The sequence below is a fragment of the Lepus europaeus genome, chromosome 7 (assembly GCF_033115175.1).
Source record: "Lepus europaeus isolate LE1 chromosome 7, mLepTim1.pri, whole genome shotgun sequence".
Lineage (NCBI taxonomy): Eukaryota > Metazoa > Chordata > Mammalia > Lagomorpha > Leporidae > Lepus > Lepus europaeus.
In genome coordinates, this window is record NC_084833.1 from 63,311,041 (window position 1) to 63,325,275 (window position 14,235).

Sequence of the window (14,235 nt, forward strand, 5' to 3'; positions counted from 1 at the left end):
ACAGCAGAGAGCTGCACTGGAAGAGGAGCAACCAAGACTAGAACCCGGTGCCCATTTGGGATGCCGGCGCCACAGGCAGAGGATTAACCAAGTGAGCCATGGCGCCGGCCCCTAAATAAAATAAATCTTAAGGCCGGCACCGTGGCTTAACAGGCTAATCCTCCGCCTTGCGGCGCCGGCACACCAGGTTCTAGTCCCAGTCAGGGCGCCGGATTCTATCCCGGTTGCCCCTCTTCCAGGCCAGCTCTCTGCTATGGCCCAGGAAGGCAGTGGAGGATGGCCCAAGTCCTTGGGCCCTGCACCCGCATGGGAGACCAGGAGAAGCCTGGCTCCTGGCTTCGGATCAGCATGATGCGCCGGCCGCAGCAGCCATTGGAGGGTGAACCAACGGCAAAAAGGAAGACCTTTCTCTCTGTCTCTCTCTCACTATCCACTCTGCCTGTCCAAATAAATAAATAAATAAATAAATCTTAAAAAAACAACCATTATTCTAGACACACAGAGATCTAAAAGGCTTAAAATTCATTTTTATAACTTTAAATGATTACAGATCAAAATATTTAGTTAACATGTGGCCTAAAATCTGTCTAAATCTGAGTCCTCACGTTTCCAATTTCCTTATTATAGTCAATTTTAATTCATCATGATTTTATGTAGCTAATTTACAGTGAACATGTACAAATTTCCCAAGGAGTATTCTTCAGTTTTAAGAGAAGGGTTAAGGCCAGAACAAGGGTTAATTGGGCACAAGAGGCTACCAAAATTAAAATTAAAAATCAGTTCCCCGGAGGTGAACTTTTGGCACAAGTTAAAACGCCACTTAGGATGCCCACATCCCATGTTAGAGTGCCTGGGTTTGATTCCCAGCTCCAGCTCCCATTTCTACCTTTCTACTAATGCAGACCCTGGAAGGCAGCAAGTGAAGGCTCAAGCAGTTGTGTCTTTGCCATCCCCACAGAAGATCGGGATTGAGTTCCTGCTTCAGCCTGGCCCAGTCCCAGCAAAAATAATAGATACCTAAGCTACTCTGAGGAAGTAAGGGCTTCTTTGCTCTATGTCAATTTTTTAATATTTAAAAAATTATTCACTTATTTATTTGAGAGGCAGAGACAGACAGACATGAAACAGAGAGGTCCCATTCAGCAGCTCACTCCCTATAAATACCTGCAATGGAATGTGAGGTGGTGTAGGGGGTTGCCTGGGAGCCAAGAACTCAATCCAGGTCCCCAACATGGGTGTCAGAACCCAACTATCTGACCCATCACTGCTGCCTTCCAGGATCCACAATAGTAGGAAGCTGAAAATTATAGCTGGAATCAATTTAGTTACTCCAGATATAAGACACAGGATCTCTAACCCTAGGGCAAACGCCCACCCCAAAAGTCTTCTTTGAAGGGATTTGAAACTGGAAAAAAAACAAGCTGAATTTAACCAAGCAAAGGGAAACAGTAAATATTAAACAAGGAGGAGATCAATGAGGAGTTCCAATAATTGAGAAAAAAAAATCAGTAAGGCTGAAAAGAGAAAAGATTGGAAAAGGGACCAATGGAGAAGAGCCAGATAATGAAGTGTGAGAGAGCCACAAAGATCATTTGGAAACAATTCTGAATTTCATTTTAAGAGTGATGATAAAAGAAGTAAAAACTATAAAGCACTTTTAAGTTAAAAAATGTTTTTAATTTGTTTGTGGTAAACTATATACAAAATTCTGGCCAGCGCCGTGGCTCAACAGGCTAATCCTCCACCTTGCGGCGCCGGCACACCGGGTTCTAGTCCCGGTAGGGGCACTGGATTCTGTCCCGGTTGCCCCTCTTCCAGGACAGCTCTCTGCTGTGGCCCGGGAGTGCAGTGGAGGATGGCCCAAGTACTTGGGCCCTGCACCCGCATGGGAGACCAGGAGAAGCACCTGGCTCCTTCCTTTGGATCAGCACAGTGCGCCGGCCGCAACGCACAGGCCGTGGCAGCCATTGGAGGGTGAACCAATGGCAAAAAGACCTTTCTCTCTCTCTCTCACACTGTCCACTCTGCCTGTCCAAAAAAAAAAAAAAAAAAAAACTATATTCTAACCATTTTTAGGTACACAATTCAGTAGCATTAGGTACATTCACAATGTCTGTCTTAAAGGTAAGGAAGTTACTCTGGTTTTCATTTTTATAAAGTTTACTCTGATAACAATGCGGAAGAATGAATTGAAGAGAATGGCCAACAACAGAGATTTGAAAGCACGAAGCAAATGTGAAAGATTTAAATCTACCTTTTAACTCCCTGTGAGACTATAAGGAAGAAGGCAGACACTATAACTACTTGTTAGCAACTATATTCCCCAGGACCTAGAACTGTGCCTTGCAAACAAAACAGTGAGTAACTATTATATGGATAAATGACTTAGAAGGTTCTATGATTTGGGGCCGGTGTTATGTCATAGCAGGTTATTCTGCCACTTGTGACGCTGGCATCCAACATCAGAGTGCTCATTTGAGTCTGATCCAGCTTCCTGCTAACATGCCTGGGAAAGCAGTGGAAGACGGCCAAAGTCCTTGGGCCTCTGTACCGTGTGGGAGATAGGACAGAGTTCCTGGCTCCTGGCCCAGACCTGGCTATTACAACCACTTGGGAAGTGAACCAGTAGATGGAGGATACTTTCTCTCACTCTCTCTCTGCTAAATCTATTTTTAAAATGATGGCACAAATAAAAAGTTTGGAAGAAAGTTGAGAAAATTTTCTAAGAATTAAACAGAAAAGTAAAATAAAACTAGAACATCAATCCAGCAGATCATACTAGTAAGTCAAGAAAATTTCATGAAACTAACAAACATGAGTTCCCAGTTTGAAAGGATTTAAACCTACTACTCAGTATATAAAGTAAAAATAGACATATCACTGTGTTCAAAATAGCAATACTGGAATCCACAAGCTAAATGTTAATTACTTCAAACTTCTGAAGGAAGAATACAAGCAGTCTCCCCTTATCTATGGTTTTGATTTTCATGGTTTCAGTTACCTACAGCCAACAATAAGCACACCAAAAAAATTTTAAAATTTTTATTATTTATTTGAATTGCAGACTGACAGAGAGAAAGAAAAAGACAAAGAGAACGAGATCTTCCATCCTCTGGTTCACTCTCCAAAGGGCCCGAACGGCTAGGAGATGGTCCAGGCCAAAGTCAGCAGTCCAGAACTCCACCTAAGTCTCCCACATGCGGGGAGGAGCACAAGTACTTAGGCCATTCTTCTGTTGCTTTCCCAGCTGCATTAGCAGGAAGCTGGATCAGAAACGGAGCAGCCAGGACTTGAACTGGCACTCTAATGTGGGATGTGTCTTAGACAGCAGCTTAACCCACCATGCCACAATGGTGGCTCCAGTACAGTAACTGTTTTTTTTTTTTTTTTTAATTTACTTATTTACTTGAAAGGCAGAGTTAGAGAGAGAGAGAGAAACAAAAAGAAAGCTCTTCCTTCTGCTGGTTCACTCCCTAAATGTTCACAACAGCCAGGGCTGGGCCAGACTGAAGCCAGGAGCTTCATCTGGTCTCTCACATGCATGGCAAGAGCCAAAGAACTTGGGCCATTTTCTGCTGCTTTCCCAGGTGCATTAGCAGGGAGCTAGATGGGAAGTGAAGCAGCCAGGACTTGGCACATGGCATCACAGGTAGTACTTAACTTGCTATGCCACAATGCTGGCCCCTAGTGAGTCAATATTACCAAGAGTGATTTGCAATCGTTAAGAGCAAGGCAAGGGAACTGGCCCACCAGTACAGTAAAATTTCTGAGAGATCACATTCATTAACTTTTATTACAGTACATTGTTATGATTACTTTATTTTTATTAGTTTTTACTGTTAATCTCTCACTATGTCTAATCTATAAATTAAACTTCATCACAGGTAGGACATTTAGGAAGAAACAGTACATGCGGAATTTGTTACCATCTCTGGTTTCAAGCATCCACAGGGGATCTTGGGACATAGCCCCCAAAGATGAGGCGCAATACTGCACATTTAACCTACAATTCTAAACTCCATCAAACTTATTAAGTATAAAAGTTACATGAATACATTTTCAGACATACAACGTTCCCCCAAATTTCCTTCTATATTCTCTTTATTACGAAGCTACTGACTGTTCAATATAATGAGGAAATAAACTAATAGAGAACATTTGGTACAGAGGTGAAGACACCACTAGGGATGCTCACATCCCATTTTAGAGTGTGTGAGTTTGAGTCCTGGCTCTGCTTCCAATTACAGCTTCTTGCTAATGGGCACCCTGGGAGGCAGCAGGTGATGGCTCAAGTAATTGGGTCCCTGCCTCTCATGTGGGATATCTGGATTGATTTTCTAGCCCCCAGGCATTTGGGAAGTGAAACAGTCAAAGGGAGCTATCTCTGCCTGTTTCTAGCTATTTTTCTTAGTATCTCTGCCTCTCAAATACTTAAAAAGCAAAAAGAATTTCAGAACAAGGAAATTTGATGTTAAAAATCATAATCTGTTTTCCTGGAAATTTTAAATAGGGTGCAATTAATTAAGAGTGGTCCATTTAACTGTTAAAGCCAAGAAAACCCTAATGTGACAATGGGGCCAGCACCGTGACACAGCAGGTTAATCCTCCACCTGCGGTGCTGGCATCCCATACGGATGCTGGTTCTAGTCCCAGCTGCTCCTCTTCCAATCCAGCTCTCTGCTATGGCCTGGGAAAGCAGTAAAAGATGGCCCAAGTGCTTGGGCCCCTGCACCCACATGGGAGACCAAGAAGAAGCAGCTGGCTCCTGGCTTCAGATCGGCACGGCTAAAACCGTTGTGGCCATTTAGGGGGTGAACCAGCAGAAGGAAGACGTTTCTCTGTCTCTCCCTCTCACTGTCTGTAACTCTACCTCTCAAAAAATAAATAAAATTGGCCGGCACCACAGCTCAATAGGCTAATCCTCCACCTGCGGCGCCGGCACACCAGGTTCTAGTCCCGGTCGGGGCACCGGGTTCTGTCCCGGTTACTCCTCTTCTAGTCCAGCTCTCTGCTGTGGCCCAGGAGTGCAGTGGAGGCTGGCTCAAGTCCCTGGGCCCTGCACCCCATGGGAGACCAGGAGAAGCACCTGGCTCCTGGCTTCGGATCAGTGCGGTGCGCCGGTCGCAGCGCGCTGACCACAGCAGCCATTGGGGGATGAACCAACGGAAAACAGGAAGACCTTTCTCTCTGTCTCTCCCTCTCACTGTCTGTAACTCTACCTGTCAAATAAATAAATAAAAAATATTTTTTAAAAATCTCTAAGATAAACTGTTAAGTGAAAAAAATACATTATAAAGTGATACATTTTATATAGTTGGAAGTAGGAAAGAAATTATATTCATATTTCATTATCTGCCTAAAGAAATCCTGGAATATATACAAGAAACAAATATATCATTTATTCCTCTAATTGCTAAAAGAAAGAGCGGAATGGGGTCACAGGAACAGAGGTGGGAGTAAATTTTCTCCTAGTATGCCTTTTCATATAATTTTGATTTGTAAAATATGACTGTATTATCTATTATAAAGATAAAAGTTGAGGGGCCAGCGCTGTGGTAAAGCTGCTGCCTGCAGTGCCAGCATCCCATATGGGCCCCAGTTCGAGTCCTGGCTGCTCTGCTTCTGATCCAGCTCTCTGCTACTGCCTGGGAAAGCAGAAGATGGCCCAAGTCCTAGGGCCCCTGCACCCACATGGGAGACCTGAAAGAAGCTCCTGGCTTCGGATTGGCCCAGCTCAAGCCGTTGTGACCATCTGGGGAGTTAACTAGCAGATAAAAGATCTCTCTCTCTCTCTCTCTTTCTCTCTCTCTGCCTCTGCCTTTCTGTAACTCTGCTTTTCAAATAAATAAATAAGTCTTCAAAAAAAATAAAATAAAATAAAAGTTGAGACCAGCACCGTGGCGCAACGGTGCATCCGCAGCGCCTGCATCCCACGTGGGCAACGGTTCAAGTCCCAGCTGCTCCACTGATTCAGCTCCCTGCTAATGCATCTGGGAAAGCAGCAAAGGATGGCCCAAGTCTTTGGGCCGCTGCACTCATAAGGGAGACCCAGAAGAAGCTCCTGGCTTTGGCTTGGCACAGCCCCAGTCATTTCCACCATTTGGGGAGTGAACCAGTGGGATGGAAGATCTCTGTCTCTACATCTCTATATAAAGATAAAAATTAAAATGGTCACTAAAACAGATTAGATGAACTCTCAAAGTCACCTTCAAGTTTAGAATCCTATAATCCACAAGGACTTCAAATAAAAGATGCTTAAACTATTAATTATATTTACAATGTGTCTTCCATGAAATTACTCTTTATGTAGCTTTTAGTTGTACTTTTAAAAGCAGCTATATACATCACAGTATGTTGTTTTTAGGTACTATGCAATTCTTCTTGGATAAAAAATAAATTCCTTAAAGAGTAGGCTCTACCAAATCACTTAATATTTGTTAACAAAATAGTATATTTTCGAGCATTTTTTTTTCTTTTAAGGTTGATCTATTTGAAAGGCAGAGTGGTAAGAGACAGAGAGACAGATCTCCCATTGCTGGTTCACTCCCCAAATGGATACAAGAAACCGGTCTGGGGCATGCTGAAGTCACGAGTTTCATCTGGGTCTCCTATGAGAATAGCAAGGCCCCAAGCACCTGAGCCATCTCCTGCTGCTTTCCCAGGCACATGAGCAAGGAGTTGGGTCAGAAGCAGAACAGCTGGGACTCAAACTGGCACTTATATGGGATGCTGCCATTGCAGGCGATGGCTTAACCTGCTGCACTACAACACTGGCCCCTCTACTGAGCATTTCTCATGGACCAGGCACTCAAACACTTTATTTGTTAACTAATCTTCATAATAACTCTGCATGGCAGGCCCTATTATATTTGCTTTATAGATAAAGAAAAATGAAGCATGGAGATGTTGGGGTGATTTGTCAAAGGTCAGTGTCTAGTGCTAAAATAAAAAACCCAGACTCTATGCTTTTAAATCAGGAGCTCTACTGTTGAGTTTGAATGCTTCATTACAAGATATAGAAAACATTCCCTGGCCGGCGCGGTGGCTTAACAGGCTAATCCTCCACCTTGTGACACCGGCACACTAGGTTCTAGTCCCGGTTGGGGCGCCGGATTCTATCCCGGTTGCCCCTCTTCCAGGCCAGCTCTCTGCTGTGGCCCGGGAAGGCAGAGGAGGATGGCCCAAGTCCTTGGGCCCTGCACCCGCATGGGAGACCAGGAGAAGCACCTGGCTCCTGGCTTTGGATCAGCGAGATGCGCCGGCCACAGCGGCCATTGGAGGGTGAACCAACGGCAAAAAGGAAGACCTTTCTCTCTGTCTCTCTCTCTCACTATCCATTCTGCCTGTCAAAAAAAAAAAAAAAGAAAACATTCCCTTAGTATCCTAGCTTGCAATACGAAGCTGCAATTTGTATATAAATTTGTATATGTGTATAAACATATACACAGCGTGATATTACCTAAGCCAGTAGTTCTCAAAAGTGGAATCCACTGCCCCCTAACCTAAGGACCTCCAAAGACTCTTTAGGGGTATCCAAACTATTATCATAATATTAAGATATTAGTTAGCTCTTTCACTTTCATTCTCTCAAGAGTTTATAGTGGGGGCCGGCACTGTGGCACAGTGGGTTAATGCCCTGGCCTGAAGTGCTGACATGCCTTATGGGCACAGGTTCTAGTACTGGCTGCTCCTCTTCTGATCCAGCTCTCTGCTATGGCCTGGGATAGCAGTGGAAGATGGCCCAAGTCCTTGGGCCCCTGCACCAGCATGGGAGAACTGGAAGAGGCTCCTGGCTTCGTATCGGCGCAGCTCCAGCCGTTGGGGCCATCTGGGGAGTGAACCAGCGGAAGGAAGACCTCTCTCTCTCTCTGTCTCTACCTCTCTCTCTGTAACTCTGTCTTTCAAATAAATAAAATAAATCTTTAAAAAAAAAAGTTTATAGTGGAATTTCCCAGAACTTACATGATGTGTTATATTAGAATAAACGAAATGCAGAAGCAGCTTTGAGAATCCAACTGCTTCCTAGTTAGTCTGACATTAAAGATGTATACAAATATGTAAGACAATGCCACTCACACCAAATTTTTGTTTGGAAAATAGTTCTTCATAAAAAATTATCATGTTGGGGGGCTGGTGCTGTGGCACAGTGGGTTAAAGCCCCAGCCTACAGTGCAAGCATTCCATATGGGCATGGGTTTGAGTCCAGCTGCTACTCTTCTGATCCAGCTCTCTGCTATGGCCTGGTAAAGTAGATGATGACTCAAGTCCTTGGGCCCCTGCACCTACGTGGGAGACCTGGAAAAAGCTCCTGGCTCCTTGCTTCAGATCAGCTCAGCTTTGGCTGTTGTGATCATTTGGGGAATGAACCAGCAGACGGAAGACCTTTCTCTCTCTCTAGGTCTATATCTCTCTGAAACTCTGTCTTTCAAATAAATAAAAACAAAGCCTTAAAAATTTGATTAAAAAAAGACCATGTTGAACACAGAATTGATTAACTACTTTTAGCTTTAAATGTGCTACATATTTTTTAACTTTCTCAGTTAACTTTCAGTACACAAACAGAACTCTTTAGGGTCTTCAATAATTTGTAAGATCATAAAAGAGTCTTGAGAAGAAAAAGTATAAGAAGCACTGATCTAGCCAATATACATCGTTCAGTACTGCTAGTCTGTACCTGGAAAACTTTCCCCCTACCCAGAATACAACATTCAAAAGGGTAGAAATAAAAAGTGCAATGTAAAGTAGAAAAAAGGAATACTAGATCAAGTTGTGCTTCTTCCTGCCATTACATTTCCTAATTTAAAATCAGTAGCATTTGTGTATATGTATACAGTGTGTGTGTGTGTATATATATATGTATATATTTTTTTGTGTGTGTATATATATATTTATTTTTGACAGGCAGAGTGGACAGTGAGAGAGAGACAGAAAGAAAGGTCTTCCTTGCTGATCCGAAGGCAGGAGCCAGGTGCTTCTCCTGGTCTCCCATGCGGGTGCAGGGCCCAAGCACTTGGGCCATCCTCCACTGCACTCCAGGGCCACAGCAGAGAGCTGGCCTGGAAGAGGGGCAACTGGGACAGAACCCGGTGCCCCAACCAGGACTAGAACCCGGTGTGCTGGCGCTGCAAGGCGGAGGACTAGCCTATTGAGCCGCGGCGCTGGCCGCATTTGTATATATTAAAATATTCTTCTGTAAAACACTGAATGACATTCCTAAAAATGCCCCTGCATTTCAAGACAATGATCAGAGGTAGAAAAAGAAATTCCTGAGAGTAGGCACTGTAGCATAGCAGATTAAGATGCATGTTTGGAGGCATGAGACCTCTGCTTCTTATCCAGCTTCCTGCTAATGCACCTTGGAGGCAGCAGATGATGGGCCAAGAATATGGGTTTCTGTGACCCAAGCCGGAAACTTGGACAGAGGCTCCTGACTTCAGCCTGGCCCAGATTCAGCTGAGAACCAGTGAATGGAAATATCTGACATTCTTTCAAATAAAGCTTATAAACAAAAATCTTGATATTTAAAAAAAGATATTCCTGAGGCAGGCGCAGTGGCTCAATAGGCTAATCCTCCGCCTTGTGGCGCCGGCACACTGGGTTCTAGTCCCGGTTGCCCCTCTTCCAGGCCAGCTCTCTGCTATGGCCCGGGAAGGCAGAGGAGGATGGCCCAAGTCCTTGGGCCCTGTACCTGCATGGGAGACCAGGAGAAGCACCTGGCTCCTGCCTTCGGATCAGCGCGGTGCGCCGGCCGCAGCGGCCATTGAAGAGTGAACCAACGGCAAAAAGGAAGACCTTTCTCTCCCTCTCTCTCCCACTATCCACTCTGCCTGTCAAAAAAAAAAAAAAAAAAAAAAGCTGGCACCGTGGCTCAATAGGCTAATCCTCCGCCTTGTGGCGCCGGCACACCGGGTTCTAGTCCCGGTCAGGGTGCCAGATTCTGTCCCGGTTGCCCCTCTTCCAGGCCAGCTCTCTGCTGTGGGCCGGGAGTGCAGTGGAGGATGGCCAAGTGCTTGGGCCCTGCACCCCATGGGAGATCCTTCGGATCAGCGCGGTGCACCAGCCGCAGCACGCTGGCTGCGGAGGCTATTGGAGGGTGAACCAACGGCAAAAAGGAAGACCTTTCTATCTCTCTCTCTCTCACTGTCCACTCTGCCTGTCAAATAAAAAAAAAAAAAAAAAAAAGATATTCCTGAAGGAAACTTTAGGAACTGTGTATTCCAACATTCCAGATATACTACTGAATTCTAGAGAAACCACAGAAAGTTTATACCAGCGGCCAGCATTGTGGCCTGGTGGGTAAAGCCACTGCCTGCGATGCCAGCATCCCATATGGGTGACCGTTTTCATCCTGGCTACTCCACTTCTGATCCAACTCTTCTGATCCTAGGAAAAGCAGGGAAAGATGACCCAAGTATTTAGGCCCCTGCCACTTGAGGGAGGCATGCATGAAGCTCCTGGCTTCGGCCTGGTCCAGTACTGGTCATTGCAGTCATCTGGGAAGTGAACAAAATGGAAAACTTCCCCCCTCTCTGCTCTCTTACCCCTCCCTCAACTCTTTCAAAATAAATAAATTAAAAAAACAAACAGTTAACTTCACCATAGCAGAAAAATAGCACAGGCTACAACCTTTGGTTACTGCTAGATTCAACCACTATTTTATCAAATATTTCTGAGCACTCAATGGGGAACACAATGAACAAAAAACAATAACGGGACTTGCATATTGCTGTGGGAAACAGACAAAAACAACACACAAAAACAACAACAACAAAAAATAAGATAATTATAAATGAGGTAAATGCTACTAAGGAAACAAACAAGGCTTTGCCATAGAGTACAGGCTTTGAGAGCTGAATTGTGGAATTCTAACAGATCCAAAAATAAATAATTCATGAAGAATTACATCAAGATGACAGATTCTACAGACCTCGGCTAATGCATAAGAAAACTAGACACTGACCACAGAAAGTGAGATCAATCTTTCATTGTCAAAGCTATTTGGTAATATTACTTAGCAGTACAGTAGCCTTCAAAAGATAATTAACCTCACAATTCAGAGAAAAAAGCATGTAAACACAATCCTGAAAACCGTCTAAGTGGAGCCTATAGAGGCATGACAACTAACCATAATGTGGTATCCTGAATTGAGTGTTGAAACAGAAAAGAACATAAGTTAAAAACTAAGGAAATCTAAATTATGGACTTTAGCTAATAACATCTCAATACTGGCTCACTGTTAATAAACATATCGTACTAATGTAAGATGTTAGTAATAGGGGAAACCAGCTGCAAGAATATATGGATACCCTCCACACTATCATCTCAATGCTTCTGCAAATCTGAAGCTGTTCTAAAAAATGAAGCCCATTTTCTTTTTTTAATCTCACAAGGCTTCAAGAATTATAGGAGTAAAGAATTAATAAAACAGCTAACAAAAGTAAACAAATGAGAAGTCATAAAACTCTGTAATGTAATTTAAAACATAAACACCTAAGAAATTCAAAAGGATCCTGCAGACTAAAGATCTCTATTTATGCGGAAGTATTCCCAGGCACAAAGATTAATGCCTTTCTCATGCAAACTAAATGGCTCTGCAACACAACATAAGGCAGGCAATAACATCCCTAAAGTGCACAATAAGCCCATTAGGGTCTATTTATCAATAATGACCAATAAACTGTATTTTATGCATGGCACTTTCTTGAAACTGCCATATAATAATGGCTGAACCAGATCCATGGGTTCTAACAATTCGCTCACCTAAAGGAACATGTTCATACTTCAGGAAAATCCACATGCAAAGAGAGGGAGATCGTTTCCTTTCTCTGGTTAAGGGAAGATAATCCATGTATGAAAGCAAACAAGTTATTTTCTAGGTCCAAATGGAGGCAATTTTGCAACAAGTATTAACCTACTATATTGTCATACAAATTAGTATAAATAGTTCAAGGTAATAGTAACAGCTATGAATTTATATCATTGATATGCCTTCCAGTCAAAGCAAATAACTAGTGGTTTCTATAACCTCACCTAAGATAACTAGATTTCCAAAACTTGATGATTTGGTACTAGTCTCTCCATATCTGAAATTAAAGATGGTCCTGAAAAATGTGAGAAAAACAAAGCACGGTGACTCTCTCAATTACTGTCAAGTTTGTATTATATAGCATAAAACTATCATTACCATAAGAAGTACTCTTAGAGACAGCCATTACAAAATTAAGATGTTGTATCTAATACAAAATACATCAACAATCCTGACCAGGTAAATGACATAACAATTTCACTCATCAGATACCATGAAACATTAAGCATTAAAAAAAAATTAGCCCAAATGGCATTTAAATCTAATTTAGGTAACCAGATGATGAATCTATTCCTACTCTACTCCATTACCCAAAGGAAATCTTACAAAAGATGTTCATCCTAAGCCTTCTCGCACATAAATCATATATATATATATGTGTATATATATATATATTTAAATTGGAAAACAAGAAGAAATGAATAATTAACATTTCCCAGTAATTCCTGTGTGCACCACCATGAGGAGAATCAGACACTGCTTCTTGATGAAAAAAGGGGAGGTGAGATGTTGAAAAATTCCAAGTAAAATGATCATGACATAGCATCTGGCAGAGATCGAAAAAGCATCAACAATGCCCAAAGAATTGTCGGCGATGAAAGTCAAGAGAAAAAATAAGGTTTTGCCGACAAGCCACAGCCCAATCCATGGGGTAAAAAAAAATCGCCACTGCCGACGCCACCGCGCTCACCCCCGACCACCCCACTCTCAAATCGCCCCCAATTTTGAAATATTTCCTCTACAGCCAGACCAATTCCCCACCCAGGTGAAAACCTGCCGCTTTTTTTTTTTTCTCCTACGCCCACCACTCCTCCCCTCCCAGGAGCTCAGCACTTCCAAGGGCCAAGCCTCTGGGGAAAACAACGCCCAGCTCCCACCCGCCGTGCCCAAGGTTGAAGAGGGGCCCGTCCCCAGGAGCGGGGGCTTCCCGGGGTGGGCCTCACCTCGCCCACGAGCTGAGGACAGAGCGGGGGACAAGGGTGGGGCTCAGGAAAGCAGACAGGGTCGAGAGGACGCCGGGGCCCGGAGGAAGAAAGGGATGGACAAGGCGGCTGGGGCTGGGCGGGGTGAGGACGGGCCGGGCTGCGGGGACCCCGGCAGCAGGCAGGCTCGGGACTCGGGGCCGGCGGAAAAATGAAAAATCCCGACCCACCGAGCCGGGCCAGGAGGGGCCGGGGCGGAGCGGAGCGCGGACGCGAGGTCGGCAGGGAGCCTCCGCGGACGGAAGGGCCGCACCGGGGGCGGTGCGGGGAAGCCGCGGCCGGCTGCCAGGAGTGGGGGAGCCGCGCACTCACCGCTCTGCTCCCCCAGGAACACCAGCTTGAATTTCCTCAGCGGATTCCCGAAGTCTCCGCCCGCGGACATGATGGAGCCGGAGGAGCTGCTGCCGCCTCAGCCCAGAGACCGCCCGGACCGACGCTGCTCCAACCGGCTGCCGATAAGGGCGAGCGGAAAGGCGAGCGCCCAGCTCTCTCGGCCCCTGCAGGGCCCGGCGGAGCAGCGAGGCCGGAGGACAGCGGGACTCGCCACAGACGAGCAGCAGCAGCCGCCGCCTCCCCACAGAGTCGCCGAACACCGAGCGAGGCCCGCGGCTGGGAGGCGAGGGAGGGCGGTGTCGAAACCTGAGGGCTGTGCTCAGGGCTCCTAAGGCTAGCACCGCTCCCTTCCTCAGCGCCCAGCACGGAGACTGGGGTGGGAGAGGCGGAAGGTGGCGGAGCGGTAGCCGCAGACGTGTCTGGGACCTCTCACACCCAGCTCCTCAGCTGCTGCCGCCGCCGCCGCCGCCGCCGCCGCCGCAGCCCAACCTGCTGAGTGCGCGAGCCTCTGGCGCGGCGCAGGGCGAGCCCGGGCGCGAGCCTGCCGCCCCTCCGGCAGCCGGCGTGCGGGCGTGCGTGCGGGCGTGCGTGCGCGTGCGCGCCTCCGCCAGCGCCTTCCTGGTTCAGCCAGCTGTCCTCGCTGAGGCAGGGAGAACCGAGGGGGGGGCGGGGCGGAGCAAGGGGCGGTATGTGGTTGGGGCGGGGGGAGAGAGGAAAAATGGAACGCTTACGTCACTTACGGGGTGGGCCAATGGGAAGAGGCCGAGGGCGGGCAGGGAACGGAGCGAGGTGGAGGAGCGAGAGCGCGCGCGGCCGTGGAGGAGTGGAAAGCGG

The 14,235-nt window shown here is 45.8% G+C and overlaps 1 protein-coding gene across 2 annotated transcripts in view; it reads right to left on the reverse strand.

The window, feature by feature from the left end:
• The window catches only part of RAB6A (RAB6A, member RAS oncogene family), a 73,954-nt gene extending 60,082 nt beyond the window's left edge, over window positions 1-13,872 (reverse strand). The window contains exon 1 of one of the 2 annotated variants that reach the window (XM_062196695.1): window positions 13,381-13,872. In XM_062196695.1, the coding sequence (XP_062052679.1) occupies window positions 13,381-13,450 (70 nt within the window). In that variant the 5' untranslated portion in view covers window positions 13,451-13,872. The remainder of the gene's footprint in view (window positions 1-13,380) is intronic. The other variant, XM_062196694.1, reaches the window with a different exon arrangement.
• Between the last annotated feature and the right edge of the window lie 363 nt (window positions 13,873-14,235).